Source organism: Prionailurus viverrinus, chromosome A2, assembly GCF_022837055.1.
Source record: "Prionailurus viverrinus isolate Anna chromosome A2, UM_Priviv_1.0, whole genome shotgun sequence".
In the NCBI taxonomy this organism is placed as follows: domain Eukaryota; kingdom Metazoa; phylum Chordata; class Mammalia; order Carnivora; family Felidae; genus Prionailurus; species Prionailurus viverrinus.
Window position 1 is genome coordinate 167,248,118 of NC_062562.1, and position 21,113 is coordinate 167,269,230.

The 21,113-nt window shown below is 52.0% G+C and overlaps 1 protein-coding gene across 4 annotated transcripts in view; it reads left to right on the forward strand.

The window, feature by feature from the left end:
• The window catches only part of RBM33 (RNA binding motif protein 33), a 140,501-nt gene that overhangs the window by 92,884 nt on the left and 26,504 nt on the right, over positions 1–21,113 (forward strand). For 2 of the 4 annotated variants that reach the window (XM_047850882.1, XM_047850883.1), the window contains exons 10-14: positions 1,453–1,585; positions 1,959–2,302; positions 3,421–3,723; positions 5,990–6,274; positions 9,877–10,506. In XM_047850882.1, coding sequence (XP_047706838.1) covers positions 1,453–1,585; positions 1,959–2,302; positions 3,421–3,723; positions 5,990–6,274; positions 9,877–10,506 — 1,695 coding nt within the window. The remainder of the gene's footprint in view (positions 1–1,452; positions 1,586–1,958; positions 2,303–3,420; positions 3,724–5,989; positions 6,275–9,876; positions 10,507–21,113) is intronic. The other 2 variants (XM_047850884.1, XM_047850886.1) reach the window with 1 other exon arrangement.

Here is a 21,113-nt window from a genome sequence, read left to right on the forward strand (position 1 = left end):
CTCCCTGGGCTGCGGGACCAGCCAGAGATACAAGAGAAGTGACACTGAATCTAGCTACCCGGCACTTCCCCAGGCCGTCCCCAAGTCTCCCTCTGCCCGGCCCGCCTCGCTGCCCCGCACCCAGCACGCGGCAGGCGCCCCGGCTCCCTGCAGGTGGCCCTAGCGCCAGCCCGGGTTTCGTGACTTGATCTCTAAACCTGTGGCGTGATTCTCAGAACGTGGATGGACCCGGTGTCCCCAAGAGTTGGCTCGGACCCCGAGGCTCTCCAGGCCGGTTCCCTTAGAAGCTGCCCAGTGGTGACAGTCCTGCTGAGGGGCCGCATCTGCACCCAAGGGGCTCTTCTGGAGCTGGAGCTCTTCATGGAGGCCGTTCCGCTCACTGTGTGCTGTTGTCGCGGAGTCACGGGTAGCACAGATGGTTACAGGGAGAAGGAAGGGCACCGCGCTTTGCAAAAATATTTCCAGTGTAGTAGTGTGATGGCACATTTAGAGCAACTGAGTATTAGTAATACAATGACGGAAAAGGAGTTAGACGTTTAAGGTTAGGAGGAAGGAGTGTGACTTTTTTTAAAAGTTGAGAAATACTGGTGGAGTTTCAAAGAACAAGATGTTCTTAAATGAAAATTATTTTGATGGTATGTATAATTAATGAATTCTTTCTGGAGAAGTGAAAGAAAAATTGTGAGGCTTTCCTGAAATGCCTCACCAAAAAAAGTGCAAATGTGGTACTTTAAAAAATCTCCACGGGGGCTCCTGGGTGGCTCAGTCGGCTAAGCATCTGACTCCCGATTTCCGCTCAGGTCACGATCTCATGTCGGGCTCTGTGCTGACGGCAGGGAGCCTGCTTGGGATTCTGCCTCTCTCCCTGCCCCTCCCCTTCCTCAAAAGTGAATAAATAAACTTAAACCTCTTTACAAATACTTACAAGGCCAACTGGAAATTGAAGTACTTTTAGTTTTTCCATGTAGAGTTCTGGCGACAAGTACTTACTGAAAAATGTTAACCTGGAGGAGTTCATTCATCCAGAGTGTCTTCTCCAGGGTGCAGTCTGACTGTGTGACATTGCTCGTGGAGCAGTATGGTTTCCTAAACCTTTCTCGTTGTCCTGTTTCACCAGAAGTTGCTGATGTTTATTATGGTTCACATTCAATTTCTTCCTCTTCTTTAGAAATAAAGCAGCTTCATAGGCGTGGCTTGTGGTTGTGTTAAAAAGGTAGCAAATTATAGCACGATCGAGAAGATGAATGCCAGGGTGGGCAAGAAGGGTCGATAATTGCACGGGTGTGTCTAAGCTTAAAAATAATGTTCTTGTTCTGCTGGAGCGCTCTGAAAACAGGGAATTGATGTTTTGGTGCCGCGGTTGGTGTCGGCCTGTGGGTAGGGCAGGATCCCGCGTCTGGGGGACGGCGCCCACTCTTTTCCCTCCTCTCACGCCGTCCCGTCGTTCCTCAGGGCCCTCCGGAGTTCCCGCAGCACACGCCCGGGCCGGTCCCCAGCACCTTCAGCCAGCCCCCGCGGCTTCCCCTGCAGGACCAGTGGAGAGCCCCGCCGCCGCCGCAGGAGCGGGACCCTTTCTTCTTGGGAGGTAAGGGGCGGCCGCGCGGCGGGGCGGAGTTGCGCGCGGAGAGGAGCCCCGACGCATTTGGGCTTCGCCCGCCCTGCCCGGAGCGGCGGGTCGTCGGGTGGGAGAGGCTGGTGGCCGGCGCGTCCGCCCGGCCTCGCGAGGCCCGCGTCGCCTCGGGCGCCCTTGGCATCCGCGGTGAGAGGCCCCCCGGAGAGGAGTGGCGGAGCCCTGCCGCGCTGGGACGCGGCCCGTGGAATCCCTCTCCCTGGGGTCGTGCCCCCCACGCGTGTGAGTGACCTTTGTTCGCCGTCACACGGTCCGGCGGCACGCGGGCGTGTCGCCCCGCGGCGGGCCCGGTCCCCGCGAGCAGAGGGTGATGCCGCGCGCGCTTCAGTTTCAGGCGAACCGAGGTTCCCGAGTCATCTCTTCCTGGAGCAGCGCAGCCCGCCGCCGCCGCCGCCGCCCCCGACGCTCCTCAGCGGCGCGCACCCCGTGCCGGCCCCCAGCCCCCTGCCGTTCACCCAGCCCGGGCCAGCGTTCAGCCAGCAGGGCCAGCAGCCCGTGTTCCCCAGGGAGAGGCCCGTGAGGCCAGCGCTGCAGCCGCCGGGGCCGCTGGGGATCCTGCACTTCAGCCAGCCCGGCTCGGCGGCCACGCGGCCCTTCATCCCGCCGCGGCAGCCCTTCCTGCCCGGCCCGGGCCAGCCCTTCCTGCCCGCGCACGCGCAGCCCAGCCTGCAGGTATGCGGGGGAGGGGCGCCTCGGCGTCCTGGGGCGCGGGGACCCCGTTGAAAGAGCCAGGGTCTCGTCGGAAACGCGCTGCTTTCTCGACAGGATCGTTTATCTCCTTGGCCGGAGAAAGGGAAAAAGCGGTGGTCAGTTTTGGGGAAACGACCAAACATTCCGAGAGGCCGTACTGCTAATAAAGTTGGGGCAGGCTCTTTGCTCCTCGTGGCAGGATTCTTAAAAGGGTTTCCAGTGGAAGTAGAGTTCTTTGTCCACTTACCTTCCTGCAGTGGCGTAGCAGAAAGATTCTGTGCGCCGAGGGGAAGGAGAGTGTCGCCGTTGCCCGTCATTTGAAAGACTTGAGTGCCCTCTGCTGTGGGTCACGCTTCATGGGCCCCTTGGGTTCCGGGAGCTCTTGCTTGCCCCGTACTTTCTGCCTGTCCTTCAGGTTTACTGTGAGGACCCATCACGATGGTACACCTGGCTCAACCGTCTAGAAACACACAGACTGCCTAAAGTGGAAAAAGGAAAACGATTATTATTTAGATTGTTAACGTGGGATAAGATGTTTCTTCTTTGAGTAGAAGTAAAAGGGACTTCTTTGAGTAGAGGGAATTATTCCCAAAGAAAATGAAGAAATCCCGTCCTCTAGGAAAGGTCACCACCCACGGGGGGCGCCCGTGGCTCCCTGTCCCCGCAGCGGGCGCGCCCTCCTCCTGTGCTGCTGCTGTTCCAGGTAGCACAGGAGTGTGAGCCCCTCTTCCCGGCTTACTTTCCTCTGCGGCATTTGAAAGTGCCTTGCAGGATTACACCTTCCGGCTGTCATTAGTTTTGGGGCATCTTTATCGTCCCAGTACGTGGGCGTTAGAAACTGTGCTGCCGGCAGCGTCCTTACTTGTTTCCTTGGATTCCTGGAATTTGGAGGGTAGAAGGACTCGGCGCAAATACAAGGTGTAAGAGATCGCTTTTGGCTCGTTACCGTGTTTTAGGTGATACGACCTCTGTCAACAAATCTAAGATGAAATTTTAGTGCCCTTCAAGTTGCTGGTTTGGGGTTTTAAAGAAACGGCCGAATTGCAGCGTACCTAGGAAGTGCGTTTATAACTGTTGTCTGTCTTTGTTTTGGCACCAAGGGGCCCCTTCACCCTCCGCTGCCCCCTCCGCACCAGCCCCAGCCGCAGCCGCAGCCTCAGCCCCCGCTCCAGCCGCAGCACCAGCCTCCGCTGCAGCCGCCCCCGCAGCACCAGCCGCCCCCGCAGCCGCAGCACCAGCCCCCGCACCAGCCGCAGCCGCACCAGCACCACCACCACCTGTCCGTCCCTCCGCCGCCGCTGATGCCCATGTCGCAGCCGCAGTTCCGGCCTCACATCCAGACGGCCCAGCCGCAGCCAGGCGGTGCTCGGATGCAGTGTCCCCAGCGCCAGGGGCTCAGGCATGTAAGTGGCCCGCTGCCTCCGGCTGTCTTCCCGGCGCACCTTTTAAGGGGCGGAACTTAAGGGGCAGAGCTGGTGAGGCGGCCTATTTTCCAGTTCCGGTTTAATTCCTGAAACATGGGTAGTACATTTCTCTGAAGGGACTGTGTGTGTAAAAGACTGCTTAGGAAATTGATTTTCTTGACTGCAGAAATTAATGAAGTCCCTTTTGTGCTGGGAAGACTGTATTAACATTATTTACTTCATCATCTTATGTGTGTATATCTAGATCCTCTTATTTATTTATTTTTTTTACATTTATTTATTTTTGAGAAATAGAGACAGCATGAGCAGGGGAGGGGCAGAGAGAGAGGGAGACGCAGAATCCGAAGCAGGCTCCAGGCTCCGAGCGGTCAGCACAGAGCCCGACGGGGGGCTTGAACCCATGAACCGGGAGATCATGACCTGAGCCAAAGTCAGCTGCTTAACCGACTGAGCCACCCAGGCGCCCCTAGATACTCTTACAGTGGTGGATACCGTTAGTGGACACATAACGTTAGGAAACCCTACTTTTGGGCGATGGCCACTCTGTCTTAACCGCTGCTCTTTTTTTTTTTTTTTTTAATTTTTTTTTTTTTCAACGTTTATTTATTTTTAAGACAGAGAGAGACAGCATGAACGGGGGAGGGGCAGAGAGAGAGGGAAACACAGAATCGGAAGCAGGCTCCAGGCTCTGAGCCATCAGCCCAGAGCCTGACGCGGGGCTCGAACTCACGGACCGCGAGATCGTGACCTGGCTGAAGTCGGACGCTTAACCGACTGCGCCACCCAGGCGCCCCATCCGCTGCTCTTTTTTGTTGTTGGCTGTATCGTCTCTGCGTCCTTGTGCTCTGCATAAATAAATGGATTCAGGTGGAATTGACTGGACAGCCTCTTGCTAGGCACCATCTGAGTTCCTGGGCAGGCAGCAGTGGACAAGAGACAAGTTTCCTATTCTCGTGAAGCCTGTATTTAACTGCGGGAGGTCATCAGTGCATCTGTGAGGACACAGTCTCAGGTGCCCTCAGCAGGTGTGCTCTGTGGCCTGTCACTTATCCAAGGGAGCTATGGAGTGTGCATTGCTTTAAAAATAAAAGACAGTAGTCATTGCTATTGCCTTGTCCTCCATTAAATAACTCTATAAAGAGACTAATGGTTAGAATTGTGGGCCAAAGTCAGATAGTTCGGCTTTGCTTTTAGTTTTCTCCCTTTGACCTTGAGCTTCCAGGGTGTCGCTTAGCTACTTTTAATCTCAGTTTTTCTCATACCTGCATCTTTCTTTCCTTAGAGTAACGTTGAGACTAACGATACAAGAAATGAGGAAGGGGACCTGGGTGGCCCAGTTGGTTGAGCATCCAGCTATTGATTTTGGCTCAGGTCATGATCTTGTGGTTCATGGGTTTGAGTCTCATGTGGGCCTCTGTAGTGACAGCCTGGAGCCTGCTTAGGATTCTTTCTTTCTCCCGCTCTCTGCCCCTCTCTCCTTTCACCCTCCCACCCCCTTCCCTCATTGATAGATAGATAGATAGATAGATAGATAGATAGATAAGTAAATAAATAAACTTTAAAAAAAAAGAAAAGAGGAAGGAGTTTGGGAAAGATGTATTGTAATTTAGACTTCATTGTGTTAGAGCAATGGCAGACTGTGTCCCTAGCCTTGTGCCCGTAAACATTGGCCTGCGTGTTCTTGGAGCTCAGTGCTCCTACAGCCGGCTCCTACCTCTAAGCTCCTCCCAGGGTCGTGTCTCTGTTAAGAATCCCAGGGACGAGCATCACTAAGACTTTCCCCTCAGATAAAACTTTCAAGCATGTTTCTCACGCAGAGAGCAGTTTTTCTTAGGATGCTGACTTATCGCTTCGCTCTTTTTCTTGTGCCGCCTTAAATTCCGGGACCCAGTGAAAATGGTGCCAGTCATCCTTTGTCGGCCCCATCAGTTCTGCTAAAAGCGTCAGTCCCCACACTGAGGCACCGCTACAGCCAGCTGGTGTAATTTCCATTAAAGAGGAACTTGTCTGTAGGCAAATATGATAGCCTTGACCGTCCTGATCCTCAGCATAATGGTGTGCTGCCCCAGAGCGCAGGAACACTAATGCACGAAGGCGAGTGTTCACCGGGGAAAGCTATCTCCACCCCAAAGAGAACTCGCTCACTAATTAAAATGATTGTTACCATGTTTTCATCCACTAGTGTGCCTTTTTATCTTTCTCCCAAGTATCCAGTTATAATTCGACTTCTTTCTTCTTGTGATAGAACACAACTTCTCAGAACGTAACGAAGCGGCCAATGCAGCAAATGCAGCCCACCGCTCCCAGGAACAGTAACCTGCGCGAGCTACCGATCGCGCCGTCGCACGTCTTGGATATGGGCAGCAGTCGCTGCTCCACGGCCTCGGCTCAAGTGAAACCTGTCATCAGCACGTCGCCACCCTCGAGGCCGGGGGCGGGGTCCAGGGCCGCACCGGGGAAGACGGAAGCCAAGGTCAAGCCGCTCAGCCCTGTGGTTCAACCCAAAGAAGAAGCAAAAACAGAACCAGAGGTAGGACTTTCTTTATTAAGAGATAATTTGGGCCCAAACAGGAAGTCTTACGAGAAACTTGTACTTCTTTTTTTTTTTTTTTTTTTTTCAACGTTTATTTATTTTTGGGACAGAGAGAGACAGAGCATGAACGGGGGAGGGGCAGAGAGAGAGGGAGTCACAGAATCGGAAACAGGCTCCAGGCTCCGAGCCATCAGCCCAGAGCCCGACGCGGGGCTCGAACTCACGGAGCGCGAGATCGTGACCTGGCTGAAGTCGGACGCTTAACCGACTGCGCCACCCAGGCGCCCCAGAAACTTGTACTTCTTAGTTTACTCTCATCCCACGAGTTTTTCGTAAAATTTGGCCACGCTTTTTCATCTGGCTCCTTCTTTGAACCCAGCAGCCTTCACGGAGGACACGCTGTCATTTCCACATGTTTACGGTATCGGATTGCATTTCTGTCTTGTGCATTTGCACGTGTTGCCGCAGAGCTTGTCCCCTCCTCACGGGAGCGAGCAGATCACTTCTGGAGACGGCCGAGATCGTAAATACCTGAGGCGTTGCGGCCCAGACGGTCTTCATAATTACTCACCTCTGCTGTTTTAGCACAGAAGGCCTCGTAGACCATTCCGCATCAGCAGGCGTGGCCGTGTGCCGGTGAAACTTCTGACAGAACCAAGCTTCGGGCCGGATTTGGCTTGAGGGCTGTCGTTAGCCGATCTCGGACGTAGATGTACTGTTACGTTTCTATGACTGTTTCTCTGCCCCGCTACTGGGAGATGGGGCCACTTGACCTTTGGCCCCGAAACGAGATTTTGCGGGCAGCTTTCTTTTGTTGTGAATTCTGTGTATTATCAAATAGAATAAGTCGTATGATAAATTCAGGACAGTATTTTCCATGGTTTCCAACTAAGATCTTACTTGTACCTTGACTTCGTTTTGGTCACTTGGTTACCTTTTGTTTAGGAGTGGCTCAGTGTTAGTACAGTGTTGGTCATCAACTTTTTAATTATCTCTTGTTTACTATTAGTAAAATCTGTGGTTGGGACAAAGCCCTGGGGGCCATTGATCTGTAAAAGAAACGGATCTGCTTGCCCGATGCTTTGTGTGGTAGGGGTTCAGTTCCGGGTTGGTCCCCAGAAATGCAGATGCCGAAGCTGAGCGGTAGGTGTCAGATGGAGGTTCTGACCGAGCGGCTGGGAGTCTGCTGGCGCACGGGTCAGCACCGCACCCTGAAACGGCCCACCGTTGCTAGCCGAGGTGTTTGTGCCTGGCAGGTGGGAAGAGGTCAGGTCAGCATGTGGAAGGTCCACCAGTGTTTTTAAAAACGATGTACGACGTGTAGTAAGTTAGTATCACTTATTAACGTGACATGATGAAAGGATAAGAGTTTCATTACTGGCACCTGGCTGGCTCAGGCAGTTAAGTGTCTGACCCTTGATCTCCGCTCAGATCGTGATCTCACGGTTTGTGGGCTCTGCTGACAGCTCGGAGCCTGCTTGGGATATTCTCTCTATTGTGTGTCTCTCTCTCTCTCTCTCTCTCTCTCTCTCTCTCTCTCTCTCTCTCTCTCTCTCTCTCTCTCTCTCTCTCTCTCTCTCCCTCCCCCCCCCTCCCTCCCCGTCCCTCCCCCCTCTTTTGTCCCTCCCCTGCTCTCTGTCTCTCTCCAGAATAAAAAAAAAAAAAAGTTTCCGTAGATAACAATAGAGGCATGAAAGAATAAGCCTTTTTTCAGTCAGTTCTCTTTCAGTTGAAATTGGGGGCTGGGATCAGATTTTCCTAATAAATTATTGCTACCAAACGAGGAATGTGAACCTCAAGTAGATATTCTGAGTTAACATTTACAAAGACCACGTTAGAGAAAGTCTGACTTTTTTGGTTTTAAGATCGATGTATGAAAACGTTATGTAGATTTACTGACTGGATAGGGGTAGTTTATAAAAAGGAATTTTGCTAAAAACTTTATCCTGGTTTTAGTCGTATAGCTAGCGCCTGCCTTGTACGTTGTGACCTGATTTAGTTCAGAAAAAATGAAGTCACGTAAGTCACATTATTTTCACTGTGACAGTGGTTAAATAAAATGAGAAAAGTGAGCTTTGGGCATGTCGCTAGCCACTTGTTGCTGTTCTTTTTCACCGTAGTTGATCTAAAAATACAGGCTTCTGCGGAAGCTTTCTGTAGAATCCAGCAGGTGCCATGAATGCGAAATGAAACTTGCGGGCAGCCATAGTGTGAGTCGAATGTCCTTATTCTTTTGCTTTTAATTGTATGTACATATCGAATGGGACCAACAGTAAAATGGTTTTCATTTTTAAAAAATCTTAGGTAAATGTGGTTTATTTTCCCACCTTCATCCAATTGCGAATGATAGAATAAAGGGCAAATCCACTTCCAAGTATTTGTACCTACGTACTTGTGTGCTCGAATATACTTTATTTAACTCTTGCTTGTTTGGGGGAAACCTTAGTGTTAATTTTTCCTCTGTTGATGAAACAGTGGGCCCTGTGGCCTTGCCGCTCTCCCCCAGCAGTCTGCTGCTCCCTGAGTGCCCGGCCCCAGTGCCTTTGGGACAGCCGTCCCCGTCTTATGTTCTTCTGCTTTTCCCTTGCTCTGGACACCTACCTGTGTAGCTATTGTCTGCCTTCATTTGCTATTTCAGACCTACCTTAGATTTTGAAATCAGATGACCGAGTTGGTCGGAATTGCTTCTGAAACGCCAGGCCAGTTCTGATGAGGCCCTGACTCTGTGTCCTGTAGGTGAAGTGCGTCGGCTCTGGGTGTCTTCAGCTGCCTTTTGATCTTCATTCCCATTTCTTAAGATTTATTTGTTAGTAGCTGAAGTGTAGCGAGATTAAATCCTATTATGTTCTTTCGTAGAAGATCTCTGGATGAGGATATCTATGATTTTTTTTAATTACAATTTTTAACGAGTTCTTAACTTTTAATAAACTTTCTTCATGGGATGCTCTTCCTGAAAGTTACTGAACTTTTTCAAAGATTTCTTTTGATAGACTTTCAGAATGGTTTGGGGCTGGCATATTAAAGGCCTTCCTTATATACCATTAATATTCCAATACTGCAATTGGCAGCATTTTGATTCTGAGGAGAGTGCATGAGTTCAAGGTCAGAGAGATTGACTTGTGCTGTTCATTATAACCAATTATTCTGTGACAAATGAGTTTGAGATCAGGCTGAAAATTCTGTACGAAAAATCAATAGTTCTAATCAGGCCCTTTCAGATCATTTATACCCACCTTTTGTTGGTTCGTCAGAGAGGAGCCAGATAAAACCTGTGTGACAGCACGGTCTCCCTACTGTTGGCGTTTCCATTCGAAACATATTTTGATATCTTAAATGAATAGTTTAATTGGTTTCAAACTTGTAAATGAGTGGAAATTTACATTATTTCGTTTTTAATATTCTGATAAGATTTTCCAAATTAGCTTTAGCTGTGTAATTTTTTTTCCCCTCCCCAGAGGAAAGAGTTCTACTTAAAGTCTGTAAGCAGATTTTGAATGGCTTTTTGCAAGCCCTGAATTGGGCGTGTTTGGAAAGTGCGTCTCCTCCGTGGTCCCCCGCCCCGGTTCTGCCCAGTAAGCCGGGCGTGTTTTCTCTTGCAGTTTCCCGATGAAGACGAGGAGACGCGCCTCTACCGCCTGAAGATCGAGGAGCAGAAGCGCCTCCGAGAAGAGATCCTGAAGCAGAAGGAGCTGCGGCGGCAGCAGCAGGCGGGCGCCAGGAAGAAGGAGCTGCTGGAGAGGCTGGCCCAGCAGCAGCTGCACCTGCCCGCAGCCTCGGCCGAGCCGGACGAGCAGGCGGCCTCACCGGCCCCCGCCAACGGGAACCCGCTCCTGCCCTTCCCGGGCGCGCAGCCTAGACCGAATGTGAAAAACAGACTCCTTGTGAAAAACCAGGACGGCCCCGTTTCGAACGTTCAGCCCAAAATGTCCAACTTCGCGCCGGCCGGCGCTCCGGGGCAGTACCAAGGACAGCAGACGAAACCGCCCAAGCACCCGAGGCAGGCCAGGGCCGTCCCTCAGAGTCCGGGCCCGCACAGGGTCCCGCAGGGGAAGCCCGCGGACGCGGAGGGGCCGCCACCCCCCTCGCAGAGTGCTCGAGCCGCCCTCCAGGGCCGGCCCCCGGACGCCAAGCCCGGCGCCAAGAGGACGGTCATGCACCGGGCCGGCAGCGGTGGCGGAGATGGGCCGCACGTCAGCTCCAAGGTCAGGGTGATTAAGTTGTCAGGCGGGGTAAGTTGACGAGGTCACCAGCGCCTCTTGGAATCTGCGCCTCACGTACAGTGTCCTCGTCCCCAGAGGAGGGTTGGAAGAGGGCGGCCTGCTAGAATCACGCGGTCCAGCCTCTGAGCGCCCGAGTCCAGGGGTCAGGGTTGTCTTAAGTTCTCCTTCTGACCTTCCGGTTCCCCTGGGTCTTCACGGAAGGCCAGCGTGGCAGCCCCAGGGCGGATGCTTCTCAGTTTTAGCTTTTCCTTTCGTAGGTAATTTGTGACAGAGTCACCAAGTTGTTTTAAAAATTAAGTTCCCTTTACCCGCAAACAAGTAACCTGTTGTGTGTAGCTTCAGATTCAGGGAGGCCCCGTGGCTGGGGGACAGGCCGCTTCTCAGCAGCATTGTCTCCAGGACTGTCATCTTGTGTGTCCGAGCTGGTCTCTCTCGTTTTGGAAGACAGAGGCTTAGCAGAGTTCTCCAGTGAGGCCGTGTGGGTCGTGTGGTCCCGGGGGGAGCGCAGCCCGCTTCTCTCTGCGTTTCTGAGCGGTCCCCGTGCTCGAGCATTCTCAGTGAGGGCCAGCTTGGCGGTCTGGGTAAAGGTGGCACTCGGAGGTGCCGCGGACAGGTCCCCGCCACACAAGGCTCAGTAGGCCACACGCTCTTTGCTCCCCGCACAGAAGGGGACTCACAGCCTGTTCCGGCGGCAGTGAGACGGGGGGCAGGGCAGGGCAGGGCAGCCGGGGCTCTGGTCCAGGGAGAAGGCCGAGCACCGGGTTAGGGACAGCCCATGGCTGCTCCTATGAGTCGCTGACCTCCAACGCCTTTGTTCCTGGGTCCGTATAAAAGTGTGACTTTCTCACATGCTGTAGCAACAGTTTTGGTACAATGACAAGAATTGGAAATCCCATATTCAGCAGACCCTGTGATGTTTTTCCCAAATCTGTTTTTTCTCCCCTTCATTTGTTGTGATTCAAAATGTTGATAAGCAGATGGCCTGTGTCACCGCAGCTTGTGTTAACATTGTGTGAGTTTGTTTTCTTGAGGCGAGAACCCAAGCGTTAATCAGTTTTATGGTATCTGTGGCCTTTTGTTCTGGCTTTGTCTGAGGCATACTTAATTTCTCTCTCTCTCTCTCTCTCTCTCTCTTTTTTTTTTTTTAATTGAGTTAAAAACTTAGGAGGAGGGGCCATGGGGCCATGGCTGGGAATAGGCCTTTTCTTGTGGCCCCTGTGCCTGGTACAGTGTGGTGATGTGGCCTGTGTGAAAGTGAGGGCCGCTGGCGGGCTGGGATGTGCAGGCCACCACTCTGCTCTGAAAGCGACTTTCAAACCAGTTAGCTCCTTTCCTTTAAAAAATTTATCTACTTAAGTTTTTGCTGTCTTTTTCTCCAGTGGGGGAGGGGGAATTTTTTTTTTTTTTTATCAGACTGTATTCCAAAATCATGCTGTATAATTTTATAATACACAGAAAAACAACAGAGGAGTTTTACGTAAAAATAGCTACATGCCAAAATTTGGAACAACTTTCTTTAGCTCTCCTTTTAATTCCTAACTTTTAAGTTTACTAACCGACACGTTTTGTATCTTACGATTTATCTTAGCAAGTTCTGTAGTAGTGTGTTGGCAACTTTTGAATTATTGGAGGGTAAACATCTCTTGTTTGTATCGCTCTGAAACAGAAAAAATAGTATTTCCCTAAAGGCCTTGGGGTTTTTCTTTTGTAGGTAGGAAGGAACTATTCTTTAAAAAAAAATTTTTTTTTATTTTTGAGAGAGAAGGAGCACACGCCAGCAGGGGAGTGGTAGAGAGAGGGAGACACAGAATCCGAAGCAGGCTCCAGGCTCCGAGCTGTCCGCACAGAGCCCGACGCGGGGCTCGAACCCACGAACTGCATCATGACCTGGGCTGAAGTCGGACGCCCAACTGAGCCCCCCGGGCATCCTGAGGAAGGAACTGTTCTTACGAGAACACGTTCTTAGCTGCACCTGCTGGTGCGGAGGGGAAGTGGTTCCGTTCTCCTGTCGTTTCTGCCCCTGCCGGCCTGCCCTCTTCCCGGAGACGGTGGCACGAACACCGGGGGCTCAGCTGACGGGGGCTCACCTGTCACACCTGTGCGGAGTTTCACGTGTGCGTTTCACCTTTCTAGTTACTTACTGAATGAAAGCATCTTGTCTGTTCACGTTCTGTTTGTGTCTTGCTGTGAGCTCCGGACTTCTTTGCGTCCTGTTAGTACAAAACACATACGTTGTGTATTGTATTGATAAGGTTTCCTAGAGATTTACTCTGGAGAGAATTTTGTTTACCTTTTTTCTAACCTATACTGGCATCAAATCTGTGTCGTTAGAATTATTCTTTGCATTCAGTAGGCTCCTCTAGTCTGCTGTCTGGTGTCTAGGCGGGACCCGGGACTGTGGTGGTACATAGTGGCCTGCTAAAGTGGTCCTGGTGGCCACTAAAGTAGGTGTCCACAGGATTGCTAGGGAAGCAGAAATGTCTTGGAACTCTTACTCTGACAGGCAAATTGGAAATATCTTAAAATGTAATGAGAATTCTCAATTTGCTTGTGGGGCTGTTGTGAACCAACGCGGAATTCTCTTGTTATTTTCCATATTTTATTTGTAATCAAATAATTACTTTTGGATTTCATTAAATTGGGTTTTTTACAATGGGAAAGAGCCCGAGTCTTAAGGCAGTTGTTGTTTTTAGTCTTCTTTTTTATTAGGTTCATTATCTTTAAAATGATGTGATTTTGAGAGAGGGTGTGTGTGCAGCAGAGGAGGGGCAGAGAGAGAGGGAGAGAGAGAGAAAGAGAATCCCGAGCAGGCTCTGCACTGTCCATCATGGGGCTGGATCCCACGAACCGTGAGATCATGACCTGGGCCGAAATCACGAGTTGGATGCTTAACTGACTGAGCCACCCAGACGCCCCTATGGTGATTTTAATGCACCCTCATGATCGTAAGAGAATTTCTAGTTTTTTAATATCCTCTCTCTTTATTGTGGTTAATGCCTCACGGGCACAGGAAGCATTTTCAGAAAGAACTTAGTAAAAATTCTTTCTTGGTATTGGTTCTCACAGTTGCGGTGACCATGGTCGTGGTTAAGGTCCAGGAGTGGTTCTTCATCTTTCTCAGGGGCTGTTGGCATCCTGCCGGTGGTTGGTCCTCGTGAAATTCCCTTCTGTGGAACGTAGACGTTGCAGCTGTCCCTCGCCAGGACCGAGAGCTCGCGTGTGCGCGCGGAGGCGCCACGTGGTAGGGACAGCGTGGCTGGGTGTGAGGGAGCCCCGTGTGTGGGCGGGCACATGTCTTCCGTTGTTTGGGGCCCTGAACTGCCAGTTCGTTTGTCTGAACCCAAGTCTCCAGGCTGCGGACGGGGTTTTTAAAGTTGTGGGAAAGGAGGAGATGAACCTTCCGGCACGCGGAAGGCCCCCCACGCATGTCTGTTTGCTTTTGAGGTGCTCCCAAGGCCCGTTCCAGGAACGCAGGCTGTGGTTTCATGCCCTAAATAGTAGGAGTTACCGTACATCGGGTGCATAGCACGTACTCACGGCATCTGGATGAGGCGGATACTTGCGTTCCCGTTTTACAGGTGAGTAGACGGAGTCTCAGAGAGGTTGTGTCAGCAGCCCAGGGTAGAGCTAAGTTTTTTACCAGTGTTTGTAACAGTTGTTTTTGCTGCTGCCTTTTTCCGGTGTTAGCTGATGAGGGATAATATTCTGCCGTTTCCAGTGAGTACATAGAGTTGGTCCAGAAGAGTTCTGCCAGGGGCTTCTGGAAGAAGTGTGACGATTAAGTTTCATTTTTCTTGCCGAGCCCTAGTGGTGGCTCCTGACTGGAGAGCGTTGGGGAGCGTCCGGAAGTAGGAAAGTGCCGCGAGGGGTGCGTGGCCGCAGCTGCGGGTGCGGGACCGGAGAGGGGCCGGGTTTCCATCATTCCTGTTCCGGGACCTGTGTTAACATGGGGGTAGGCTCCTGGCCCCCGGCCCGCCAGCGTGAGGGACCGTGTGGCCTGGCCGCGTGCAGCCCCACTTGCCGTGTGCTGTAAGCGAACCTTTGAACATTGCTGGGGAAGTCAAATTAGGCCACGTTTTATATTTAAAACACTGAGATGAAAACCTGGGGAATTTGCAGTTTAAAGAGACCTTTGTTGTGAGGCTCTCCACGTACGTGTGGATTTTAGTTTTTTCATATCTTGTCCAGCTTTGCTAGAATCAGTGTCTGTAGAGTGGCGGGCTATGAAGAGTGTTGGATATTGGCAAATACTTCCAAAATTTCACGTGCCTCCTCGAAGGTACTTATATAAGTGATCTGCCTAAAGAATTGTATTTGATGGAATGATCAAATTACTTAAGATCTGGAAAAATATTCTCCATTTGCTCGTTTCTCAGAAAGCTACTTAAGGATTTAGTTTTCAGAAGCCAAAAGAGCAGTCTTGCTAAATCATAATTTTGTTCATAACCCATACAGAATCCAGAAAAACTATTCGAGTGACACGAGAGCAAATATAAAAATATAAAGCGTTTCCTCGACGTGAACTTACCATAGTCCTCCAGCCGTCCTTTGGGACCAGACGCCAGAGAACGGGGACCGGAGCAGGCGCGTGCCCCGGGCCTTCCTTCGTTCAGGACCTCAGTGGGGACTGCCGCCCCGTCTTCCAGGTTCGGGCCTCGGGGAACCTCGGTGGGCGGCCCCAGCGAAGCCCGGCGGCCCTGGGAGAACGGGGCCGGCTTTCCGCGCGGGCCGTGGGCCGTGGGCCGTGGTTCCGCGTGTGGTGAGCGACGCGGTGCCCGCGCGCAGGGGGCAGGTCCCTGGACGCCGCCGCCCTCTCCTTCCAGCTCGAGGAAGAGACGGCCTCTTGGCAGCGGCGGTCGCTGGTGTTCTTGAAGGAAACGAAAGCGGATTCTGAATTCGGCGACTCACTCTCCTTGAGGTCATAACATTAAGAATTTGGCGGCAAATGAAGTAACCGGTGCTTTGTTCTGCTGGCCGCGCAGAGCAAAGGGGGACGCGCGGAACGCCTCAGCAGGGGAGCCGGCTGTCCCAGCGCGAGGCTCCTGTGTTTCATTTTTAAAAGGCTGTCAGAACGCCGCGCGCGGCAAGTCCCGATTGACTCGCGCCTGCGAGCTCGCTTTCGGGGTTTCTGCCGCGTTTGTGCCCGCTCGCGCTCTCTCCGGTCTCCTGCAGAGGTGGTGGAGGCGACGTGCCTACCTGACCTCTCGCGTGTGGCGGCGGGTGGTTGACGTCGGGTGGAACGTCCGTGTGAGAGAAGTCGCGAAAGTGGCGCGAGGACTTCCGGTGCCCCTTTCGCCCGATTGACCGGGCTGTGTTTTACCACGTTTGCGTTATCGGTGTTTCTTTTTGCCCTTCCACACACACACACACACACACACACACACACACACACACACACACACACACACTTTCTCGCTGTTGTGAGAGTGGGCTGGAGACACCCCTGTGTTGCCTCACTATTGAGATACTCTCTCACAAAACCGCACTCAGACATCCTCACAACTCAGAAAATCTCGCGGCGATACGTATCATCAGTCGTCCCAGTAACGTTCCTCACAGCCACCTTTCCGCAGTGTGGGGGTCCGGTCCCGGATCGTGCATTGCGTTTAGTCTCCCTGACTCTGGGACGGAGCCTCGGCCTCCGTGTGTCTTGCCCTGGACTTTTTTGAAAGAGGGGAGGCTGATGATTTTGTCAGACGTCCTCTGGATTTGTCGTACTTTTCCTCGTGATCAGTTTCAGGTCATGCATCTTTGGCAGGAGCGGCACAGAAGGATATTGTGTCCTCCGTGGGTCCTGTCGGGGGGCGCCTGGTACATTTGTCCAGTGTTGGCCGCTTCGATCGCTTGGGGAAGATGGCGCTTGCCAAGTGTCTGTGCCGTGCGGTTCCAGTCCTACCCCAGATAACTGAGAAGTGACGTATGGGAGGGTACTTCGAGACTATGTAAATGTCTCATCTCTTGTCCGATCTTCACTGTTCTTTAGCAAGCGGTGATTTTTTTTTTTTAATTACAAATTTTTTTTCATGTTAATTTTTTTAAGAGAGCATGTGAGCGGGGGAGGGGCAGAGAGGGAGAGAGAAAGAATCCCACGCAGGCTCTGTCTGCAGTGTTACCGTGGAGCCTGATGGGGGGCTCAGACTCACCAACCAACCGTGAGATCATGACCTGAGCGGAAATCAAGAGCCAGATGCTTAACTGACTGAGCCCCCCGGGCACCCCGAGCACTGGTGTCTTTCTAATGCCAGCACTTTTCTGTGCTTGCTGTGTAGCTTCCTCTTTACTCTTGTTCATTTGTTCATTTATTTACAGCAGTGCGAGCCTCTGGATTCTCATTTTGTCCAGTGAACTGCTACTGTCGTAACTTGTGTTCATGTTTGAATTGTTCCAGGCTGGCTCCGTGTTCTTTGATGCATCCATCGTTCTTTGAACACGTCCTGAGACCTGGTGCAAGAGGGGGTTGGGCCCGTGCTCCGTTTCCTGCTCAGCCGTGCGGTCCTGTCTCCGCAGTGAGGGCAGGTGCCTGCTGTGCTTCTGGGCCCTCCCGGCGCACACCCAGCCCTCCCCGGGCAGCTCCCGAGGCCGGAGGATGGATCAGAGGCAGATGCTGTTGTAGATGACGTTTCTAGAAATAGGGCACTGACATGAGCAAAGCACCCTCTCTGATGTGCTGAGTTCATTTCTTGAATTGCGTTTGTGTGAGAATGCCGAGAATTCCGCATCCCTGTTCAGATATGAAGCCCGAGGCTTGTGGTGGATGGGGGGCTAGCGAAGGCGTGTCCTTCTGGCAGGGGCTGAGGTGCGTGGTACTAAGCGGGGGTGGGGAGGTCTTGGCGGGTTTCTGAGGCTTCCCTCCTCTCCACGGCAGGGCGCGGGCAGGCTCGCCATATGCGGGGACCTTGCGTTTTGTGTGGTTTTGCGTTTTGTTCTGTTCCTTACGTGTGTCAGCACAGCTGCTGGACAGCCACAGCTAGGAGACCCTGCAGCTTCCTCGGTGACTCTTGGGTGTGAGGGTCCTGCATTGGCTGCCACCATTTATGAGTGGGGTGGTCGTGCTGGCGATTGTCCCAGCGGCGACGGGGCCGCGTTGCTGGTTCAGCTGCGTAAGACTGCTCAGCAAACCAGGTGCTGGAAAAGCAGACGGCGACACGGTGTTGTGAGCAGTATGACAGGAGGACCTGAAGAAGTGACTTCAAGTGAAGAGTGTAGATCACTGGCTGAAGGAGGGCAGGGGAAAAGGAAAACGCCTTCTAGGATGATGGGGAAGAGCGTGTGTGAAGGTCCTGTGGCAGGGAAGTCACGGCCTGTTTTCCAGCTGCAGGAAGGCCAGTTTGGCCAGAGTGCAAGGGCCTTACAGCCTGTGTTAGGTGTTGGACCTTGATCGTGAGAGCAGCGGGAGCCGTTGGAGAGTTTTAACAGAGGGATAACGGGCCTAGTATCTGGTATTTGATCCTTGCCTTTTAAAAGTACGCTTCTAAAACAGTCATTACATGCAGGCTTTTTTTCTGTGTTTTACGACACAGGACGTCATAGGCATGACTCCTGGGCGTTGGATTTAGAGACAGAAACATTCATCCTGGGGACATCTGCCACCCACTGGGGACTCCTCCACTGGGCGGGGGGAGGGGAGGTCGCAGCTTCTGTGCCTAGAACATAGGGGTGGAATCGGCCACCTTCACTGCCTCCCGCTGTCCGGACGTGCCCCGTTCCTGCCTCTGGCCCCCTCGCCACCTGCTGCGCGTGACCACTGGTTTGCAGGGCTCTGTCGCCTGCTACTGCTACTGACTGAGGCTGGGTTTGCTCTTCCATTCTTTTTCGGTCTCCAGGATTTAGGACGGTGCCAAGTACGTTATAAATATTTAAAAAGACGTTTGTTGAAATTTAGATGACACCAGATAGCAAACTTTGGAAAAACCAAAAATAGCATTAATCCTTATTATGAATTCTTCTGGCCATCTTTTCAGGCGAAAATTCATGGTTCCTTCCCAAACTCCTTTATTCAGTTTACAAGATGGGGTTATATCAGACATACTGTTTGGCGCTTTTGGGGGTTGCACCGAGTGGTGAGTGTGCGGTGAGGAGACCCGGGTCGGGGCAGGGTCACGCCACGTGCCCTGTGCTGAGCCGCCTCCCAGCGCGGACGGCGCAGCTCTTCTGCTGACTCGCCTCATTCCTGGCCGAAGCGGACTTCTTGCTACGGTGTCAGGCAGTCCCCGGGAGCCTCAGGAAGGAGGGAAGTCGGGTGGAAGGGAGTTGGAAGTGAGGTCGGAAAGGACAGAGCTGCCACGGAGTTGTGACAGAAGGGACCTGGGAAGACCAGGCAGGCGGGGAGCTGGGTGTAAGAGAAGCTGCTGTAACGCGGGTGTGGGGAGCCAGGGGGGCCGGGGCCAGGGGTGGGGGTGAGCACCAGACTCTTCCCTGCTGGCTCCTGTCCCTCTCGGGGCGGTGGGGGGGTGGGGGGGTGGGGAGGCTGGCTGATTCCCTGTTCCAGGTGCTGGCGAGCAGGAAAACGGCCGAAAGGCAAATGGCAGAAGAGAGGAAGGAGCTCGGGGCAAGAATCTGGATTAGTCACGTGTTTGAGGACATGCGTATCCTAGAAACTTCCTTTCAGAGGAGAAGCTATTGTGCATAAATAGTTGTCTTTAAGAGCTTTGAAATGCTTTAGCGGGCAGAGTTCATAACTTTCAGAGAAATGACTGTTTAAGCGAAATTGGGGCAGAGTCGGCAGGTGTTCATTGCAGGACAGAAGTAGTTCCTTGTAGTGAATCCGAATCTCCCTACATTAATTTTTGGGTTGCTTTAGGGCAGCGGTGTTGGGGAGTGAAGTGCTGAAATCAGAAATCAGGATTTGCGAGCTCCCTCTCCCCAGTGGAATAGGAGTGGCTCCCCTGGGGGTCGGTGGGGGGGGTGGTGGTCTGGGCTCAGTCCTTCTCCCTGACTTCCCACAGCTCCCCCTGCAGGGGCCTCCCCCATGCTGCCAAGTAGGTCGTCCAGGCTGCTCCTCCAGGGCCGCCTAGAAGCCTCTCTCCCCAGCCTGGAGCCTCCCCCTCGTGGGGTCTCATCTGGAAGAGCCCGCTGCCTTCTCCTCTTGAGAGCCTGGGGCGGGAAGTCCCCTCTGAGGCTTATTAACTCCAGGGGCCAGTTAATTTTGCTGTTTCCGGATCTCCCCAAAGCCCAACTGATCTCAAAGCTAGAACGGGGAGATCGCGCTGGAGAGACTGCCCGGTTCCCGAGTCCCCGCCGCGGTGAGCTCCGCGTCCCTGCCGTCGGGTCCTTGTGCTTCGGGAAGCCCTGGCGCCTACGAGCCCCATGTGCCCTGCACTCCCTAACCTTAGGGGTTTTAGTTCACGCCAGCTCACGTGGACCCACTGCTGAAGTTTTACAGGAAGCATTTAAGACTTAGATTGTTCACGTGTTTGGCGTGAACAATCTAAGGATCGTGGGTTGCAGAAACTCGGACGCTGCAAATGCAAACCGTCCTCCCTTCCTGTTATGCTGCAACAATTTAATTAGGGCATTGACCCAGGAACCTGGAAAGAAAATGTTAGCCTGTTTATTTTCTTGCACCTTTTCTCCTTAAACAGTAGTCTTCAGAGACAAAATAGAGCCTTAAGTGTATTGATATTGAGAAAGTTGCTGTCGCGTGCATATCATTTATTGGCCAGATTCTGAGCGAGCCTCCCCAAGATTACGGGGCCAGGCCCGGCATTGTTGCAGTTAATAGAAACCTGTTCCGTGAGGTCTGCGGGCTGTGAGATCGGCAGCACTGGTGTGACAGTGAAGTGGGCCTTATCGGACGGAGAATTCCTAAGAGGCTGCCCTGGGACCCTAACCACTGTCCTTGTGTGTGTCCTGACAATGTTATCTGTCCTCTCAGTGCGGAGTATCAAATGTCTGTCACGAGTGCAGAAATTAATTTAATGTCACCTGAAGACATGCAATTAATCTTTTAGAGGTTTTCATAATACCTTTACAGAAAGAGTTGCCAGTTTGGCGGATTTGGATTTTGGGGTTTAGAAGAAGATAAGGAAAATTAATTTTTCATCAGGGTTAATACAAGCTAGCAGGGCCACAAAAGCTGAGAAAAACGGTTGGGGAATTTGTCAAGTGTTGTCACTCTAGAATAATGCTGCTTAGCGTCTGATAGGTGTAATCAAGAGTTGAGATTTCTATGGAGGGGGATTAATCAATTTGCTCACTAGTGAATGCAAGTCCGTGATATCACTTCTTCATGGGGTTTAAGAATGGAAATAAGATTTGATCTGTCAAATTGCAGGAGGCCCTGACATTATCAATAGGCGTTTTTATCTGTACATTTAAGCCATTTGTTATAAATAAATTTGTCCTAATGTTGGTGGCTACAGACCTCATTTTTTGGTAACGATTAAGCTGATAAAAAGTATTCCCTAAGCTTACTTAATTCAGGTAGTGCCTCTTACATAATTTAGAAGAGGAAAACTACTCTGAAAAGACATGTTTATAGCAGTCATTAAAAGATAATCATTTGCGGAAAAAAACAAACGACAAGATATTTTTGGTTTGTTTGGTCTGAGGCCGGCCAGCCTTCTTGTCTCCTCATCTGTGTTTCAGAGGAGGTGGAAGGTACTGAAAATCGTACG